The sequence below is a fragment of the Lontra canadensis genome, unplaced genomic scaffold (genome assembly GCF_010015895.1).
Source record: "Lontra canadensis isolate GAN:19392208 unplaced genomic scaffold, GSC_riverotter_1.0 scaffold20, whole genome shotgun sequence".
Classification (NCBI taxonomy): Eukaryota; Metazoa; Chordata; class Mammalia; order Carnivora; family Mustelidae; genus Lontra; species Lontra canadensis.
Window position 1 is genome coordinate 13378555 of NW_022631014.1, and position 20594 is coordinate 13399148.

At 35.3% G+C, this 20594-nt stretch overlaps 1 protein-coding gene across 2 annotated transcripts in view; it reads left to right on the forward strand.

Moving 5' to 3' along the window:
- STT3B (STT3 oligosaccharyltransferase complex catalytic subunit B) overlaps positions 1 to 20594 on the forward strand; it is a 97745-nt gene that overhangs the window by 26555 nt on the left and 50596 nt on the right. For both annotated transcript variants that reach the window (XM_032861031.1, XM_032861032.1), the window contains exons 2-3: positions 16110 to 16218; positions 20254 to 20541. In XM_032861031.1, coding sequence (XP_032716922.1) covers positions 16110 to 16218; positions 20254 to 20541 — 397 coding nt within the window. The remainder of the gene's footprint in view (positions 1 to 16109; positions 16219 to 20253; positions 20542 to 20594) is intronic.

Consider the following 20594-nt stretch of genomic DNA (forward strand, 5'->3'; position numbering starts at 1 on the left):
AAGTGCCAGTTCTTAATCTGAAAAGGATAGTTAAAGCTTAGAAAGTGGTGTCTTGAGTTAGGTCTTGAAAGATAGGTGTGGAAGGATACTAAAGGAGGATTTGCTCTTCAGGTAACAACAGCTTGTGCACAGATACGGAAGCATGAAAATCATCAATAGTATTTATTTAGTGAAAAACCTGAAGTTGAGGTATATAAGGTGAGAAAGAAGTAGGGAGGAGCCATTTCAGGATAAGGATAGGGAAGGGAGTCTTAAAAACATTAGGACTTTATCCTGTAGATTTTGGGAAACAGTTGAAGGATCGGTATAATCATTTTAGAAATTTTTCTATTGTGTGGGGGATGGATTCTAAAGTCAGAAGGAAATACCAGAAGCTAGGAAGTCTGTAAGAAGAAAAATGAAGTAGTCTAGATAAAATATGAAGAGAGTTTTAATGAGGGGAATTTAAGAGCTGGGTATAGGGAGTGAGGATTTTATGATTCCCATATAGATACCAGTGATAATGGTAACATTTTAACTAAGATAGAAAGCATCTTTTAAAAAAATTAATGTTTTTAGAGTAGGGGAGGTAGAGAATGAGAGAGAGAGAATCTTAAGCAGGCTCCACACCCAGCTCAGAGCCCTGCAGGGCTCTATCTCACTACCCTGAGATCATGACATCAGCCAAAATCAAGAGTTCGCTATTCAACCAACTGAGCCACTTAGGCACCCCAAGAGCTACTTTAATAGTAGAGGGCAGAGTAAATGATGAGTTCAATTTAGGTATGTTGAATATCCTATCTGTGGAGACGTCTACATAGTTGTTACTCAAGTAGGTGGTTCCATATATAGATTTAGAACTTAGAAAAAGGAATTGTGTACTTACCATACATTGTAGTCAAAGTTCAGGAAATGGACGAAGGAAAGAGGAGAGGTAATAGTGGAAAGAGAACAGTGAAGACCAAGCTTTGACATTGAGCATTTGGAGCAATTTGGAGCATCATGACTAAGAAAATCTGTCTCTGGAACTCAGTTTTTTTCATCCAAGGGATTTAAGGGCATGTGACACTTGTAAGAGAATGAATTTCAGACTCTTAGCTCTTTATATACTTTAAAACTGAAGTTTAGGCATCATGCTGATTTCCCCCCCCCCCCATATCATTGTAGTCATCCATCACCCATTTATAAGAGGAAAGCATATCACTCACCTGTTCTATATGTTGTTGCCCTGGTATGTGAAAATCCAGGGTTCCGAATGAAGGCACAATTCACAGTGTTAGTGTAGAAATACTGTGTTTTCTCTAAAGAGAACAAGTGAAAAATATGTTACTGAGGAAACTCCATGATTCTTTCTGACAATTTCAGAAGTTTGTTTACTGGATCATAATCTATAAAGATCAAACATAGCAAATTTATCTTTGCTACTGATTAATATATCTCTTAAGATATTTATGAGGGCAAGTAAAAAAATTATTCTAAAGCATGAGATAGAGCAGAAAAGTAAGTATTAAATGAGAAGAGAAAAAAGAACAGAGGTCAGCTTCAGGGATGGAAATTACAATATACATCTTGCAGTGCTTTGGTGAATTTTGTTTCATTTGAAATTTTGGTATTCAGATGGTCTTCCTTAGGACAGAGCCAACCTTTTATATAGTCAGCAAAGATTTTCTCATTTTAATAAAGCTGATCGTGGTTAAATAACGTTCTTTAGGAAATAATGTAGAATTCTAAAGTTAGTAAAATAGGCCTTTTCTGTAAAAACAGTACCTTCTTTAAAAAGACAGTGCTGGTGGGGCACCTGAGTGGCTCAGTGGGTTAAAGCCTCTGTCTTTGGCTCAGGTCATGATCCCAGGGTCCTGGGATCGAGCCCCACATCGGACGCTCTGCTCAGCAGGGAGCCTGCTTCCCCCTCTCTCTCTGCCTGCTTCTCTGCCTACTTGTGATCTGTCAAATAAATAACATCCTTAAAAATAAATAAATAGGGCGCCTGGGTGGCTCAGTGGGTTGAGCTGCTGCCTTCGGCTCAGGTCATGATCTCAGGGTCCTGGGATCGAGTCCCGCATCGGGCTCTCTGCTCAGCAGGGAGCCTGCTTCCCTCTCTCTCTCTCTCTGCCTGCCTCTCCATCTACTTGTGATCTCTGTCTGTCAAATAAATAAATAAAAAATCTTTAAAAAAAAAAAAAATAAATAAATAAATAAATAAAAGACAGTGCTTTTTCTTTTTGTGTTTTTGTACTGCAGTTTTTGCTGCAATAGCTGAAGAAATAGGAAAAGTATTTTTCTCTTAGGGAAGACCTAGACTGCTGCTAGGAAGGAAAGAGCCAAATTGAAATAGTTAAGTATTGGACATATGTAATAGAGAAGGTGAATTTCTATTGCTTCACTTAGGGTGGAGATTGTGTTTTTAGATAGATTATTAAAGTAATATATTACAGTAAGAGTGAAAGCCACAAGGAGCTTCAAATTAGCCACCTCTACAAAATTTTGGTGCTATTTTTCCTTCAGAAGGAGGGAGAATGACTTATCATAGATAAGCTGTTTTATAGACTTCATTTCTGAAGTGGGCATATGAATAATTTTCTGACTTGTTAGTAAAACAAGATTGTTTAAAGATTTAATGAAAAATGATGTAAAGAGTAAAATGGGATTTTAAAATTCAATAAAGAATGAGAAACAACCATATTTGAAATTCCTGTGGAATTAGAAAATACTTGATAACGGGAAAGAGGAGGAAATTCAAAACAACTTCTTTAAACTTTAAATCTCGTAAGTAGTCTGTTCAGTTCAAAATATTGTTGGATGGTGATAATAATGGAAGCTGTCTACCTCTTGGGAGATGTTGCAGTAATGGGCAATAGAAACAATAGAACTAACTTATTGTGTGTCTGTCTTGCATTCTTTCTTCTCATGAGAACTGAGACTTCGCTTTCTACCCAATAACTTTTTGATCCATGTGTATTATAAAAGTGAAACAGCCTGTTTAGGTCAAATAGGAATTCTTAGTTCTCTGTTTTATATCTTGTAAACAGTTTTAAAGCCACAAAGGAGAAAACTGTGTGAGAAAAATTACTTTCCTGTCCTTTCTCATTTGTTTTTGATACATTGCATATGCAGACATTATTTTCATGTTATCAGTAGACATTATCCCAGAGTAGTTGTTTAACGTTTATGTGGCAAGCTTGTCTATAAGGGAGGAGGAATTGGGGAAAATGTGCCTGTGTTGATAGTGGAAGAGGAAGAAGGGATTGCAAGTCTTTTAGAAAATTATGTGTGCCCGTGCTTACATATAACTTTTTAAGATGAGAGATAGATTTTGGAGGAAGTAAAGATTAGAAATTATTGCATACTAGGGCGCATAGGTGGCTCAGTCGGTTAAGCATCTGACCCTTGGTTTTGGCTCAGGCCATGTTTTTGGGTCCTGGGATCAAGCCCTGAGTTGGGCTCTGTGATGATCCTGGACTTAGCTTGAGATTCTTTACCGCTCCCACTCCCTCCACCTCTGCTCTTCCCCCTGCTTGTTTGCACGCCCTTTCTTTCTTAAGTAAATAATAAAATATTTTTAAAGAAAAATTACAGCATTCTGAGAAGAGTATGGTTATCTGGAGACACATAGTGGTTAAATCAATTAAACCACGCATATGAAGCATAAGAAAGGTGCAAAGGAGGGAAATTTGAGGCAGAGATAGGGACCACTTGCTTTGTATCTCCTTTGTGAGAGTGATATTTGTTGAAGAGTTTGATGAAAGCATTTTATAGATTGTGTATGATGGTGATAAGATGATGATGATGGTTATTATCAGCCAAACAGTACTTAATAACGTTTTCTGGCTATGATTTTCTTTTCTTTATCTAGACTTTGTGTGTGTGTTTGGGTGTGTTTCTTTTTAATTTTTTCCCCTTTTGAAATGTCCAGTTATTCCCATCCTTAACAGTCTCACAAATACCATATGACTCCACTTACACCTTGCTTAAAAAAGTCTCCACTCCTTCCTTCCTCTTTCTCTTCTTCCTGTTTTACTCTTTTATTTCATTCCTGTAGTTTCTTCCAAAGCTCTTGTTCAATCTATAATTACCTGGTTTGTGTTTGTTGCGCTTAAACTCCAGGAGAGCTGTGACTTTGCCTGTCCTTTTTAGTGCTCCATTCCTAGTGCCTAGCAGAAACCTGGTGCATATTGTTGCTCAAGAATTTAAAAAAAAAAAAAAAAGAAGGAAAGAAAGGAAGGAAGGAAAAGAAAAATTCGTCTTTCAAAAATGAAAACCATACTAATGCCCAGTATAGAGTAGCCACCTTTCGAGGCACATGCTGTTCTAGGCAGGAGTTTGGGGGAGGTTTTGAAACACATGGTATCAAATTGAGATGTGTTATCTATCCATAGAGGACAGCCCTGAGCCCTCACTTGGGAGTCCATGTATCCTTATTTTTGATAGGAACTTTAGTTAATCTGGTTTCTTATCTCCAAGCAAATTAAAAAAAAAAAAAATCACCGCTAGGGTGATTTGAGGCTTCTGTCTTCAGGGGACCGTGTTGAGATGTGATAATACTTGGTACAGTACTCCACCACCTCACTCTCCTTTTGCCCTGTCTCCCTCCTTTACCTCCCTCATTTGCTACTTGGATTTGTTGTTCTTTAGCACTGTCACTGATCAAAGCCGCTTTCCTCTCCTTTCTTTCCTCCTTTCTGTTTCTGATTGATTCTTCTGTTTCTTAGATTTTATTTGTAAAGGCTGAGCTAAACTAGACTTGTGTTGTCTTAAGAAAATTAGATTTGTGGACTGAACACTTTTGGGAGGTGGATCATCTTTGTCTCTCATCGCCTCTGTATTTAGACTGGTAACTTGTAGTTTGAATCTATTTTATAATCCTGGTTTCTAGATTTCTGACAGTTTCACTGTGTTTCCTAAAACTGTATCAGTCTTGTATCTGTAGGAAAAAGGTAGGAATTATTATAGCAGGCATTTATTGGAGACCATCATTTTAATGTGAGTGTTATGAAAGAGCAACATCGCTTGCCCTCACCGCCCTTCCCCAGAAATGTCAAATAGCAAACTTTAGTTAAAGATTTAATTATTTGTATGCATTTATTTGGTAGATAGTTTTAGAAAAGGAACATGGTTTAGGGAAAAGAATGGCAGAACTGGCCCTTGGAAAACTTGCGTTTTACTTTCAGTGCTGCCTTTAGTGCCTATCTTTGGGCTAGAACTTTGTCTTTTACTTCCTCCTTAAGAGGAGCTTTTATTTTTCTTAACTTTTCCAGTTCAAATTCTACACATATGTTTCAAAAGCTAGTGACAGTGGGTAAGTATTAGGTGCCTTGAGTTCGGTCATAACATTAAGGATAACAATATACTGTTCTTCTCCTTAATTTATTCTTAGGCATTTTCCAGTTATGTTAGTATTTTTTTAGGATACACTGCCATATTTTTGTAGAGAATTGGAAATGTTAATTAAACATACAAAACCCTTGCCCACCTCAGAGATTTCTGTTATTTCTTCTTCTTCTTCCCCTCCTCCTCCACCCCCCCCCCCAAAAAAGGTTTCTTCTCAAAGGTAGAAAAGCTATAGGTTAATTTTAGGACTGAGGCATACTTTTTTTTAAAACTTTAATATTAAGAGTGTATTGTATTTTGCTTCATAATCAGGAGATTTTGTTTTGTTTTGAGTGTACATTAGATATTTTACTTAGATGAAATAAATCCAAAGTCCAATGTACAAGTGGGTACATCAACAAAATTTATAGAAGGAAAATCCAGAGGCAGTGTCTTTTTCTTCATAAAGGTTTTTGGTACTAGTTTACAAATGGGATGGAATTTAGTGTTTGTTTTCATAATGAAACAATACAGTGTATGCTGGATAAACCTTAAACCAGCTTGTAAAATTCTTTTTAAGCTGTAATGTTTTGAATACAGCATTGTACTAATATCTACTAGAACCCAAGAAATACCACCTTTTCTTCATGAATAAGATTCCATCTCTTAATCTCATGTTACTACTTTAGGAGGTAGTCTCTTCTCCCTAAATCAAGTACATAAACTTTTCTTAACTTCTGAAGGGTTTTTTTGTGATGAAGAAGTAACACTGGGATTTGCAAGGATTTAAAAAATTAAACAGGGGCCTGGCTTCCAGAAGTAAGTTCTTTTTATTCCTATTTTCTTTTCATTGTTTCCTAGAGATACAGGGAAAGGCAGTTATAAAATGCAGCGCCTTTGAATAGCCAAAGGACACTTAGGTCTTACCTAAATATACATTGCAGAAGAAAACAAAATTAACATATCTTAGTTTTTGGGTAAAAGTGGATTTGCTAAAGACGTCTTTTAATTTGTAATATGGCTATTGCTCTTTATCACATTTAAAAATCACATTATACTCTTTCATCCCCACTTTTTTCTTACATTTTTTTTAAGATTTTTATTTATTTGACACAGAGATCACAGGCTGAACAGCAGAGGTAGAGGGAGAAGCAGGCTCCCCGCTGAGCAGAGAGAGCCCCATGCAGGGCTCCAGGCTCAATCCCAGGATCATGACCTGAGTGGGAGGCAGAGTCTTAACCCACTGAGCCACCCAGGCTCCCCTTTTCTTACATCTTTAAACCATCAGTTTGCTTGTTACTGGGAACTAGTAGAATTATCGATATGCTCCTTTCAGAAAGTAAAAATATCCAGATGAAAATTATTTTGTCTGTCTTAATAAAGTCATGTTTCCATACATTATTGGAATTGAAAATTGGCTCTAGAGATTGGGTTGAGAAAACTTGGGAGAGGCATTTATTATTTTTGCAAGAACTCATGAAAATGTTGCATAAACCTAAAAGTAAAACCATAGTGAACCTCATGTAGCTACCATCTGTACCTAATAGTTACCATTTTTGTCATACTTGTTTTAAAACTATTTTATTGAAGTTAAAATACTGAAAGTTACTTGACAATATAAATAAAGGAAGGGATACATGTAAAATCTGATAGTGTTCTGAGACTATTTTAAGATAGATGTTATTTTACCACTTGTGTTTCTTTTATTTCCATTTTATTTTGGTGATTTCTAACCTTTAATACATCATTTTTCAGTCTGTTTACCTAGTTTTACTTGGGGAGAACTATAATTTGGATATATGAGATTGTGTGTGTGATACTTTCCATAACAAAGTTTACATATATATGTATTGTGTATATTATGTATTCAGAGACTGTATTTTATTATTGCCTTTCCCTATATCCATAGGAAACAATGAAAAGTAAGAAAATAGGAATAAAGAACTTGCTTCTGGAAGCCACATACCTGTGTTTTTTTTAAATACATATATATGTGTTGTATTCCTTGTGTGTATAATTATGTAAATAATGTGTCTGTCTGTAATTTTATTACAATTAAATATATATCTGTGTGTATATGTAAACTACATGTATATACACACAATATCATGGACAATTTCAAACAACACAGAAGTTTGAAGTGCAGTAGCTTATTCCATTTTGGAATTTCATACTGTATGTCTTAACTATTTCAATTAACTTTGTTTACTTTGAATGAAATTAAAATTCTATTTTTCTGCTAACTGAAAAGATTGTCAGTTGTAAGGGCTAATAAATTGGATGGAACAAAATGGGAACAAACTATTACTTCTTACAACAGGGCTTTCAAAACCTGAAGTTTGCCAAGTAGTCTTTGACACATCTCTTTAACTGTCACAGGGAAGTTTATTGATTTTCAAATTTAGAGTCTGAAGGAATCTAGTGATAAATTATTAGAATTAATAAGCATTTCCAAGGTTTCTGGTTATAAAATCAATGTAAAAATATCAAGAGATTTCCTGTCAGTGTCAAACAGAATTTTTAAAAATTAAGTGAAGATACCATTAAAGATAGGAATAAATCTAAGCAAAGATGTACAAGACCTCTAAGGTTAAGTTGTACATTTTCTGGAGAGACATTAAAGAAGATTTAAATGAGATAAACTATAGGTTTGATGAGTCAGTTTTGTAAAGATATTAATTCTCCCCAACCTGCTGTGTAGAGTTAATGAACTTTCAGCCCAAAACCTCACTTTTTTTTTTTTTTTTGGTGGAATTGACAGGCTTATTTTAAAATTTATATAGAAATGCAAAAGGACAAAATAAACCACAGTTAAAAAAATGTTCTACCAGGTATCAAGATAACAATTTAAAGCTTCAGTAATGAAGGTTACATATTATTGATGTAAGGATAGACATAAAGACCACTTTAACGGTGTAGAGTCTAGAAACAGATCTGCACATTATGAACCTTTAATATACTATGGGGGTGGAATTGTAGAGCAATGGAGAAAAGATAGTTTTTGTTTTTTAAAGATTTTATTCATTTATTTGACAGAGACCACAAGTAGGCAGAGAGGCAGGCAGAGAGAGGAAGGGAAGCAGCCTTCCTGCTGAGCAGAGAGCCCGATGCACGGGGCCTCCATCCCAGGATACTGGGATCATGACCTGAGCCGAAGCGGAAGGTAGAGGCTTTAACCCACTGAGTTACCCAGGCTCCCCAAGGTAGTTGTTTTAATAAATGATGGTGGAATGATTCTTTATAAGGAGAAAATAAAAATAAAATTGAATCCCTATATCACACCATGTAAAATAACCTGTTGCAGGTATATTAAATAAGTAAGTTGAAACTGTAAGTTGACATAAAATAAAACAGTATCCTTATGACTCTGGGGTAGGAAAAGACTTTATTTTTAACCAGGAGGAAATCACTAACCCTATAGCAGAAAGTTGGTAAATTAGGTTTATGTCAGGAATTTCTGCTCTTTTAAATACCATTGCAAGTGAAAAGAGAAGCCACAGAATGAAAGATTACAGTTTATGAAAAATTTATCCAAATCACCTAGGAAAAAAATGTGCAAAGTATTTCAACACACACTTTACCCAAGAGGATATTTTAATGGCCAGTAAATATATGAAAAGTATTGAACCTCAGGAGTTATCATGGAAATGTCAAACATTGTTACCATTATTGGCAATATTTAAGTTTGGTAATCCTGTGTTGGTAATATTACTCAGCAGCAAGAACTCTCGGGTAGAGTGTCCCCTTTTTATTTATTTATTCCTGTAGTCATAGTTAATTTAGCTGTCACACAGGGCTTAGATTAGTTAAGTGGTGTGCTGTGTAGGGGGAAGGATGAGAATGGGGTACTTTATTATGGGTCTAAAAAAATAGTGACTAACATTGAATGTGCCCTGTGAAATGAGTGTACTGCCTTTTATAGTCCTGTTGTTTCACTTCCAAGAGGTAAGAGATGAAAGCCACAAGGGCATGCAGAAGAACATTCGTAGTGATGGGTTGGAAATTGAGTCAGAAAATGGTTAGAAAAACAAATGACAATTCAGGCAGGAGGAAGTTAACTGAATATCAAAGAGAATGTGTATGTAAGAATCCATAAGGGAGTTCTGGGAATCTTGCATACCAGGAGTAACTTGATCCTGGGGATAAAATGGGACTAAACACATTCTACTTATGTTTATGTTTATTTTTAAGTATCTTGACTAGGTTTTCAATAGCATCTTAATGAGCTTTCTTATTTGTTCTAACTTTTTAATTATGCCTTCAGGCTTGGGTCTCAGCAAATATATAGTTAAATCTGTCTTTGTCTTTAATTTGGGGATACCATTTAAAATTGGCTTTAGGTACCTATCAAGATAGCTTGATTGTATCTCACCCCCACTGAAAAACATAGTTATGAAATCAGTTATTCTTTTAACATTTTTGAGGCTACTGTGTGTTACATGCTGTACCAGATGTTGGAGACATAGTGGTATCCTAGTGGGAGTATTTATCTAGTAAGGTAAATATTAAGTTAACTAATGTGAAAATAGATCTGTGGCAAGTGCTAGGAAGCACACTGAACCGTTTCAGAACAGCATCCCTAGAAATGTGCTGAAGTTTGAAGGATGAGTTATTTAAGCTAAGAAGAGGGAGATACTAGTGATCCAGGGAGAGGGAATTAACAGTCTGAAGATCCTAGGAAGGAACAAAGTGAGTATGGAGAACTGATGGGTACAGCAGTCCCCCACTTTATCTGTGATTTCACTTTCTATGGTTTCAGTTAACTGGTCAACTGTAGATGATCCTCCTGTCAGAAAGTTAACAGTAGCCTAATGCTACTTCACAATGCCTACATCATTCACTTCACTTCTCCTCACATAGGCAGTTTATCATCTCACATCATTATATGAAGGATGAGTTCCGTACAATAAAATATTTTGACAGACCACATTCATTTTACTTTTATTATAATACATTGTTATAATTCTATTTTATTATTGTTAATCTCTAACTGTGCCTAATTTATAAGTTAAACTTTATCATCATAGGTATGTATTTGAGAAAATGTAGTATATATAGGGATTTGTACTCTCTGCAGTTTCAGACATTCACTGGGGGTCTTGGAATATACCCCTCACAGATAAGGGAGGGGCTACTATATATGGGAAGTAGGGAGATAGCAAGGTATGAAATAAGACTGTAGTGTTGTATAAAAGCTAGAGTGTGTGTGGCTTTATGTTAAGAAGTAGAGATTCCTTCCCTTAAAAAAATTTTAACTTGTGAGGGGAAACCTTTGAATAGTTTAGTAGAAGTTTGCAATATGATCATGTTTGTATTTTGAAAAGATGTTTTTTGTTGAGCTGAGTACAGATTGGAAATTTAGGAGATAGGCAAAATGGATCTAGGGAGATGAGTTGGAGACTACCACTATAATCTATTTAAGATGATAGCTTGGATTAGAGTGCTAGTGTCAGAATAGAAAGAGTGGACAGATTGTCCAGTTTGTTGGTGTATAATTGTTCATAGTAGTCTCTTAGGATCTTTGTATTTTTGTGGTATCAGTAATAGTGGATAAATTTCAGAGATATTTCAGAAGTAAAATGACAACTTGATTATGATTTGTGTATAGGATGTGAGAGGGAAGGAACTATCAAGGATGACATCTAGATTTTTGTCTTCAACTTAGATGGTAGAACACCCTGAAAGCAGTGTGTGTGTGTGTGTGTGTGTGTGTGTGTGTGTTTGGAGGAGTCTGATCATGAATGTAGTTGGATATTAAGTTTGAGATGCCTTGATGACATTGAAAGACAAAACCAAACCAAACCAAAAAAACTGATGTAGACAGGGAGAAAGATTGGTAAATTGTTGGGCATGCTGGTAATAATTACTGAAGAGACCCAGATGTAACTGACTCCTGGGGAGAGTTAGAGTTAATGAGAGGATCTTGGGTAAAGGAGGCTGCCTGTACAGAAATCAGGAAAAGGACTGGAGATGTGGGTTAAAAATCCAGAGACTTCTAATTATCCTTAGCATTCTGAAATTTATTGAGTTGTGTATGCGGTTTCTTTTTCCCAGTTAAGAGAAATGGGAAAACTTTCCGGATTAATTTTGTTTGTAATACTTTTTCCAGCTTTATTGAAATTTAATCAACAAAGTTGTATAAAATGACGATTTGATAGACCTACATTGTGAAATAACTACTGAAATCAATTTAATAAACACATGCATTTCCTCACGTTACTTTTGTTTAGATGAGGTTCCTGAAGATCTACTCAACAAATTTCAAGTATATAATATAGTATTATTAACTATAGTCATCAAGTTGTACATTAAATCCTTAGAATTTATTCATGTTATGACTGAAAGTTTGAACCTCTTGACCATCATCTCCCCAGTCGTCCCATTCCCACATCCCCTGGCAACCACTGTGTTAAACATTTTTTTTTTTTTTTAGTAGTCCACTTATAATTGATACCATATAGTATTTCTCTTTCTCTGTCTGGCTTATTTTTTCGTAATATAATACCCTCCAGTTTGATCGATGTTGTTACAAACCAAATGACAAGATTTCCTTCTGCTTTGTGGCAGATAAGAGTCCCTTATATATATTTACATTTTTTTCCCATTCATCCATTGACAGACATTTAGGTTGTTTCCATATCTTTGCTATTATGAAGAACGCTGCAGTAAACATGGGAGTGCAGATATCTCTTCCAGATACTGATTTTTTTCTTCAGGATTTATACCCAGAAATAGGGTTGCTGGTGGTTCCATTTTAATTTTTTGAGGAGCTTCCATACTGTTTTCCATAATGGACATCCCGATTTATATTCCCACCATCCCTGTACAAGGTTTCCTTTTCTCAAACCCTTGACATTTGTTACCTCTTATCTTTTTGATGATAGCCATCCTAATAGGTGTGAGGTGTATCTCATTGTGGCTTTGGTTTACATTTCCCGGGTAGATAGTGATGTCGAGCACCTTTTCATATGTCTATTGACCCTATGTATGTCTTTGGAGAAATGTCTGTTCAGCTCCATTATTAAATCAGATTTGTTTTTTATTTGAGGAGGTTTTTGTTGTTATTGAGTGGCATGGGTTCCTTATATATTTTAGAAATTAACCTCTTATTAGATATATGGTTTGCACATAAGTGACTCTTAATTTCACAAAACAAACTGAGGGTTGCTCAGGGGAGGGGGGTAGGGAGAGAGTGGTGGGGTTATGGACATTGGGGAGGATATGTGCTATGGTTAGTGCTGTGAAGTGTGTAAACCTGGCAAATGACAGACCTGTACCCCTGGGGCTAATAATACATTATATGGTTTTTTTTTTAATTATAAAAAGACATATGGTTTGCAATTTTTTTTTTATTCCATAGGTTGCCTTTTCATATTCTTTTTTTCTTTGCTTTGCACAAACTTTCTGGTTGGATACAGTCTTAGTTTTGTTGCTTGTGTTGCTTGTTTTTGGTGTCCCCCACCCCCCCACAAATAAATCATTGCCAAAGGCAGTGTTCAGGAACTTTTTTTCTGTTTTTTGTTTGTTTGTTTGTTTGTTTTAGAGTTTTATGGTTTTAGATGTTACCTGTAAGTCTGTAATGCATTTTGAGTTAATTTTTGTGTGTGATGTAAGGTAAGGGTCCACTTTTATTCTTTTACATACAATATCTAGGTTTTCCCAACACCGTTATTGAAGAGACTATTCTTTCCCCATTATTTGTTCTTGGTACCCTTGTCAAAGATTAGTTGACTCCATGTATGTGGGTTTATTTCTTGGTCCTGTTACTCTGGTTTGGTTTGTTTCTTTCTTTTTAATGCCAGTACCATACTGTCTTGATTACTGTTGCTTTGTAATAGAGTTTGAAATCAGGAAGAATGATTCCTCCATCTTTGTGATACCACCTTCTTTATCGAGACTGCTTTGGATAGTTAGTCTTTTGTGGTTCCATAAACATTTTTGGATTTTTTTTTTCTGTAAAAAATGTTTTGATTTTTATAGGGATTGCATCAAATTTGTAGATTGCTTTGGATACTGTGAACATTTTAACGATAATACTGGTTCAATCCAAGAACGTGGAGTATCTTTCTATTTACTTTGTCTTTCATTTTATAGTTTTCAGTGAACAGATCTTCCACTTTGGTTAAATTTATTCCTAAGTAGTATATTGACTTTAATGCTATTGTAAATGGGGTTGTTTCCTTAATTTCTCGTTGAGATATTTCACAGTTAATGCACAGAAATGCAACTGAGTTTTGAATGATGATTTTTTAGCCTGCATCTTTACTGAATTCTTTTTATTAGTTCTGACAGTTATTTGGTGGAGTCTGGGTTTTTCTGCATATAAGATTGTGTCTTCTGCAAACTGTTTTGCTGCTTCTTTCCCAATTTGGATGCCTTTTGTTTCTTTTTCTTGCCAGATTGCTTGGCTAAGACTTTAGCTTTGTGTTGAATAGTAGTGTAAGAGTGCTTTCCTTTGTCTTGCTCCTGATCTTAGAGGAAAATCTTTTAAACTTTCACCATCAAGTAGGTTGTTTAGCTATGGACTTGTCAGATAACGACCTTTATTATGTTAAGGTACCTTCCTTCTGCACCCAATTTGTTGAGAGTTTTTGTTGTGAAAGGAGGTTGAATTTTGCCAAATGCCTTTTCTGCATTTATTGAAATGATCATGTGATTTTTTTTCCTTCATTTTTGTTAATATGGTCTATCACATTGATTGCCATACATTGAACCATTCTTGACTGCCAAGGATCACCTGTTGATCACCTGTTGATGATGCTGTATGATCATGATGTATTGAAGAATGTGCTATTGAATTCGGTTTGCTAGTATTTTCTTGATTTTTACATGTATGTTCATCAGGGACATTGGCCTGTAATCTTGTATCCTGTCGTGCCCTCATCTGGCTTTGTTAGGACAGATCTGGTCTCAGGAAATGAGTTTGGAAGTGTTGTCTCTGATTTTTTGGAAGAGTTTGAGAAGGATTAGCATTAGTTATTCTTTGAATGTTTGGTAGAATTTGCCATTAAAGCCATCTTGTTGGGATTTTCTTTGGGGGATGCTTCTGATTACTGATTCAGTCTCCTTGTTATTGGTCTGTTTAGATTTTTTATTTCTTCTGGTTCAGTCTTGATGTAGGCTATATGTTTTTAATTATTCATTTCTTCTAGGTTGTCCGCTTTGTTGGTATATAATTGTTCATAGTAGTCTCTAATGATCCTTTGTATTTTTGTGGTATCAGTTATAATATCTCACCTTTCATTTCTGATTGTATTTATCTGAATCTTCTCTCTTTTAGTCTAGCCAAAGGTTTGTCAGTTTTGCCTATCTTTTCAAAAACACCAGTTCTTAGTTTGGTTGACCTTTCTTTTGTGTTTCTAGATTTTATTTCATTTATCATTGCTCTGATCTTTTTATTTCCTTTCTTCTGCTAACTTTGGGCATAGTTTATTCTTTTTCTAGTTCCTTGAGGTATAAAATTAGGTTATTTGAGATCTGTTTTTTTATTAATGTAGATGTTTATTACTCTAAACTTTCCTCTTAAATCTGCTTTTCATGCATTCTGTAAGTTTTGCTATGTTGCAATCTTATTGTGTTTATCTCAAGACATTTTTTATTGTCCCTTTTATTTCTCCTTTGACCTGTTGATTGTTCAGGACAATATTTTCAATTTCCACACATACGTGAATTTTCCACTTTTTTTTTTTTTTATTTCTAGAGTGTTACTATGGTGGCTGGAAAAGATACTTGATATAATTTCAGTCATCTTATATTTGTTAAGACTTGTTTTGTGACCTAACATATTTGTGAACTAACATATTCTGGAGAAAATTCTGTGCATGCCTAAGAATAATATGTGTTCTGCCACTGTCAGATGTAATGTTCTGTATTAATCTGCTGGATCCATTTGGTTTGAAGTGTGGTTCAAGTCCAGTATTGCCTTATCTCTCTTTATGTTCTATCCAGTATTGAAAGTAGATATCGAAGTCCCCCAATATTTATTGCATTGCTGTCTCTGCTTTTGGATCTGCTACATTTGCTTAATATATTTAAGTGCTCTAATGTTGAGTGTGTATATATTTACAGTTATTACATCCTTTCAGTCAGCTGTGGCTTGTCTTGGTCTCTGCAGATAGTCCTGTTTCTGCTTCCTATGGTATTCTTCCATTTGTTTTGATGGATAGCTTTCGTGTTGCTTACTTTTCTCCAGTGGGTGTGCTATTTTTGTTTTTGATGAAATTTATCTGAAAATGCTGTGCATTTCTTCTCATTTGTCTTTTGTCTTCCATTGACTAAATTTCTCATTCCTGAAGGTCATATTCTTGTTTTACATTGCTCTTATAGTTTATTTATACTTTATTCTCTTATGGTTCTAGTGCTATTATAATTTATTCTTTATTCCTATAATTTTTAGGGTTGTAGGATTGGAGGCAATCATGTCAAGTGTGCTCCTTTCATTTTGATACTGTCTTCTGTTAGTGGTTCTTAATCTTTTGAGAGTCATTGACTTGGACCATGTGGTGAATTGTGTGCCCTCACCTTTTTTTGTTCAAATGCATGACTGTGTACCACCACCTGTACTTTAAGCAATGGCCAAATGTTAATTTGAGCATTATTAATTTTGTAGGCGTGGCTTTTTTGAGGGGGAGGTCTTTGTTTTTGGTTTTATATAAGTGGTATAAGCCTATTCCTTGGAGAATAATGTCAGTTTCTATGAAAGAAATATGTATGTAGCCTTAGAGTTAAATATAAGGTTATTTACGTTTATAATAGAAAGATAGGGCTGTTTCTTTCTAGTGTGCAGACTTTCATAACATTTCCTTTTTTCCTCTTTCCTCTAGGTTTAACTATAGATCAACACATCATCTTGCATCTCATGGGTTCTATGAATTTTTAAATTGGTTTGATGAAAGAGCATGGTATCCACTAGGAAGAATAGTAGGTGGTACTGTAAGTATATCTGCAGTTATTTATGTTACTCATAACAGTTATGTTAATCATAAGTTTTATAGTTATTTTAGTAAATTATTAGTTGCTAAGGTGATGGAGATTCTTGAAACCTTTGTAGAGTTAACTAATACAATTTTCTGTGGCTGTTTAGTATTTAATATACTAAATCTCTTCTTGACACTCCCTTCTTCTCCCCCACCCCTTTCCCTATACTTATTTGGGTTATCTCACACTACCCATTATTTTTGGCAAGTGGAGTCTGGGAGGAGACATTTCTTATCACAGTACATCTTAAGGTTATTTGTGGTTTTGTTTTGTTCAATAGCAACTTTATTGAAAATAATACTTGCTGGAAGAAAATAGACATTTAGAAGAATCAGATAATTTTATTTATTTATTTTGGAGGGAATAGAGGGGGTAGACAGAAAGGGGGAGAGAGAATTTTAAGCAGGCTCCATGCCCAGTGCAGAGCCCAAAGCCCAGCTCGGTGTCACAGCCCCGAGACCATGACCTGAGCCGAAATCAGGAGTCAGACATTTAATCGACTTAGCCACCCAGGCACCCCCAGATAATTTTTAAATTTTAGGTCCTAAAGCTGCCCTAAGTTACTTTAGGTAATTGAGTACTGATCATAACTCATGGGGAGCTATTATATTCACAATATGACATAAGGGAAATATTTTTATGATCTGGAATGTAAGGAGAATGTTGAAGAGAAAGTACAAGATATCTTTTTTCTTTTTTAAAAGATTTTATTTATTTATTTTACAGAGAGAGAGAGATCACAAGTAGGCAGAGTGGCAGGCAGAGAGAGAGGGGGAAGCAGGCTCCCTGCTGAGCAGAGAGCCCCATGTGGGGCTCGATCCCAGGACCCTGAGATCATGACCTGAGCTGAAGGCAGAGGCTTAACCCACTGAGCCACCCAGGCACCCCGAGAAAGTACAAGATATCTTTAGGGAAATATGTGTTTAGTCTTATTTTTTCCTTGATATTTTGTCAAAGGTTTATCAATTTTATTAGATCTCTAAACCAAAGAAACTGGCTTTATTGATTATCTTTATTATGTGTTTGTCTTTTATTGTATTAATTTCAATTTATTTCCTTCCTTCCATTTTCTTGAGTTTATTTTGATGTTTTTCTGACTTCTTAATATAGTTTGCTCAATAACTGTTCTTTGTTATTAATCTCTTTATTTCAAAGCTATAAATTTCACACTAATCCCTGTTTTAGCTACATTTATAAAACCTAAGTTTTTGTTTTTTTTTTTAAGATTTTATTTATTTATTTGACAGAGACCACAAGCAGGCAGAGAGGCAGGCAGAGAGAGAGAGAAGGGGAAGCAGGCTCCCCGCTGCGCAGAGAGCCCAATGCGGGCTCGATCCCAGGCCCTGGGATCATGACCTGAGTTGAAGGCAGAGGCTTTAACCCACTGAGGCACCCAGGCGCCCCAAAGCCTAAGTTTTGATATATAATACTTTTTTTTAAAAGATTTTTATTTATTTATTTGATACTTATTTTTTAAGATTTTTATTTATTTATTTGACACAAGTAGGCAGAGAGGCAGGCAGAGAGAGGTGGAAGCAGGCTCCCCACTGAGCGGAGAGAGCCTGATGTGGGGTTTGATCCCAGGACCCTGGGATCATGACCTGAGCTAAAGGCAGAGGCTTTAACCCAGTGAGCTACCCAGGCGCCCCCCTATACTAGTACTTTTATTTTCATTCAAATTGAAATTTATTTCAGTTTCCATTATCATTCCTGCTGCTTCATGGATTATTTAGAATTGTGTTTAACTTTTAAACATAGGAGGACTTCCCAGTTATCTTTTTTTGCTTTATACTTATGGTTAGAGAACAAATTCTGTAGTTTCAGTCCTTTGAAATTTATTGAGACTTGAATTTGAAATTTATTGAGACTTGATTGGGGTATAGCATATAGCCACATTTTATAAATGTTCCCTCTCTGGAAAGAATATGTTCTCCATGATAGTAAAATATTGTTTCTAATCTGGGGACATTTTCTTATCCTTGGTGTAAACAGATACAGAAACAAGGAGAGGAGTCATGGTCTCCAGGGCAAATTAGAAAGGTATTGAGTGTTAAGAGATGTTGTGGTAGATGGCTATTATCTGCACTTCATCGTGCTCATCTTGTTATGTGCCTGATTATAATATTTGATGACTATAATTTGTTTCTGGTGTTTATAACTTTTTATTTTGAATTCTTCCTTACTGGGAGTTTGTTTTCTGAGACTCCTGGTGTCCTAGTATTTACGACCACTTCTATAAAAATCTTTCTCATTTGCTTTCACTAGAGCCCATAGGGGTTTCACTGGTTCTAGGACAGTTTTCAGAGGTTATTATTTCTTAGCTTGAAGTTTCTCACACCTGAGGTTGTTATAAATGTGGAGCCCATATTCACAAATGTATTGAATGAGTTTTTCTCATTTTGTTTCTATTCGAAGCTTTGGAAGTAAGACATAAAGTTCCTTACTACTTCCCTTGTGGATGGTTATAATCTGTCTAGTTTCATAAACAGGCCCTGGATTTGTGCTGGGAATTAGGCATTTTCTCTGATCCGTGTATTGAACAGTAACCCTACCAACCTCCAGCCCCTAAGGTGTGTATCCGGCCTGGAGTGGTTTTTTCCTCTTTTGGCATCGGTACCTACTTTGAATTCCCTCTTTATCTTTGGAGATTTCTCTTTCTTTTGAGCTTAAATATGGGTTTTTTTTGTTGTTGGGCAGGTTTTTTTGTATGTGTTTTGGCTATATTTTGTGTGTCAGCTTAGTCTGCCATCTTATCATGGATGTATTGACTACCTTTAGAGGTATTTTTGGATTTATTTTCATTTTCTTTGAATATGACTGTCAAAGCCATACACTGGAACCTGATATTATATGTGAAAAGGAACAAAATTTAATTTTTAAGAACTGTGATGATTGCCACACTTTACACCCTTCTTTAATTCGATTCTCCTTCCATGTAACTCAACGGGAATTGTGTGTCCATTTTGTGCCAAATCATTGTTCTGGGTGCTGAGGAAGATTTTCCTGCTCTTCCAGAGCTTATATTCTTGTGAGGGTGTTAATAGACAATAAAGTAAGTGACATAAAAAGTATGTGAAATAGTGATAAGTATGAAGGAGAAAAAGCAAGGGGAAAGGTCTAAAGACCATAGGGAGTTTGCAGTCTTAAATAGTATAGCTGGGAAAGGAAATTTACAACTTTTTTTGTAGTTCTGTGATGGAGAAAGGAAAGAATCTTTTAGGATTTAGATAAGGATGGAAATGTAATTACACATTTTAATCACCTGTGAATAGCTCAAAAATAATATCCTACTTGTTTTTCTCTGAATCCTCCTAATGTTTCTTCTTCCTCTTTTAGGATGAGGATAAGGAGTGTAACTGTTAACTGGCCTCTTCTGGTTTATTATTATTCTCTTCCATCCTTAAGTACCTTCAGTGGTATAAAAAAAAAACCTTCCAAGAGGCCCAAAATATTTCTTTGAATTCATCAGCTGACTAGGTTTTTCTTCCTAGCTAGAGTTTTTTACATCCCAAATCTTGGCTTTGAAAGGAGGGAAGATACATACGTAATATTGCACATAACTTTTATCTTTTTTTTTTCCTTATTCCCTTACATACATAAAAGTGTGGGCAAAAAATGTTAAAACCCCAAACTTAAGAGCAAGTTAGACTAAGACTCTGTTTTATAGTGACAAAATAGTTCATAGAATTAACAAGAAACTTGCCTACAGTTTTCCATTTCTAAACATTTTCATTTTTAATGATTCATTCTTTCTGATCTTCCTTTATTTAAATATCTGTCGCTCCATATATGAGCTTTTCCTTTGTATCCAATATAAAGGTTTAATTTTGTAGTGTAGGAGTATGGTGAAGAAGGCAAACTGTTTTGAGACCTTATCCTCAGACTTTTTACCGTAAAAAAAAAAAAATGAAAAAAATAAAAGAACTCATGTTAGTGTTTTGACCTACCTTATTTTATATGTAATTAAATTTTCCATTTTTATCTTCCTAGGTTTACCCAGGGTTGATGATAACAGCTGGCCTTATCCATTGGATTTTAAATACACTGAACATAACTGTTCATATAAGAGATGTATGTGTGTTCCTTGCACCGACTTTTAGCGGCCTTACATCTATATCTACTTTCCTGCTTACCAGAGAACTTTGGAACCAAGGAGCAGGACTTTTAGCTGCTTGTTTTATTGCTATTGTACCAGGTTACATTTCTCGGTCAGTAGCTGGCTCCTTTGATAATGAAGGCATTGCTATTTTTGCACTTCAGTTCACATACTACTTGTGGGTAAGTAACAATGTTTTACTTCCATTTAATATTCATGAACTTTGTATGGAGAT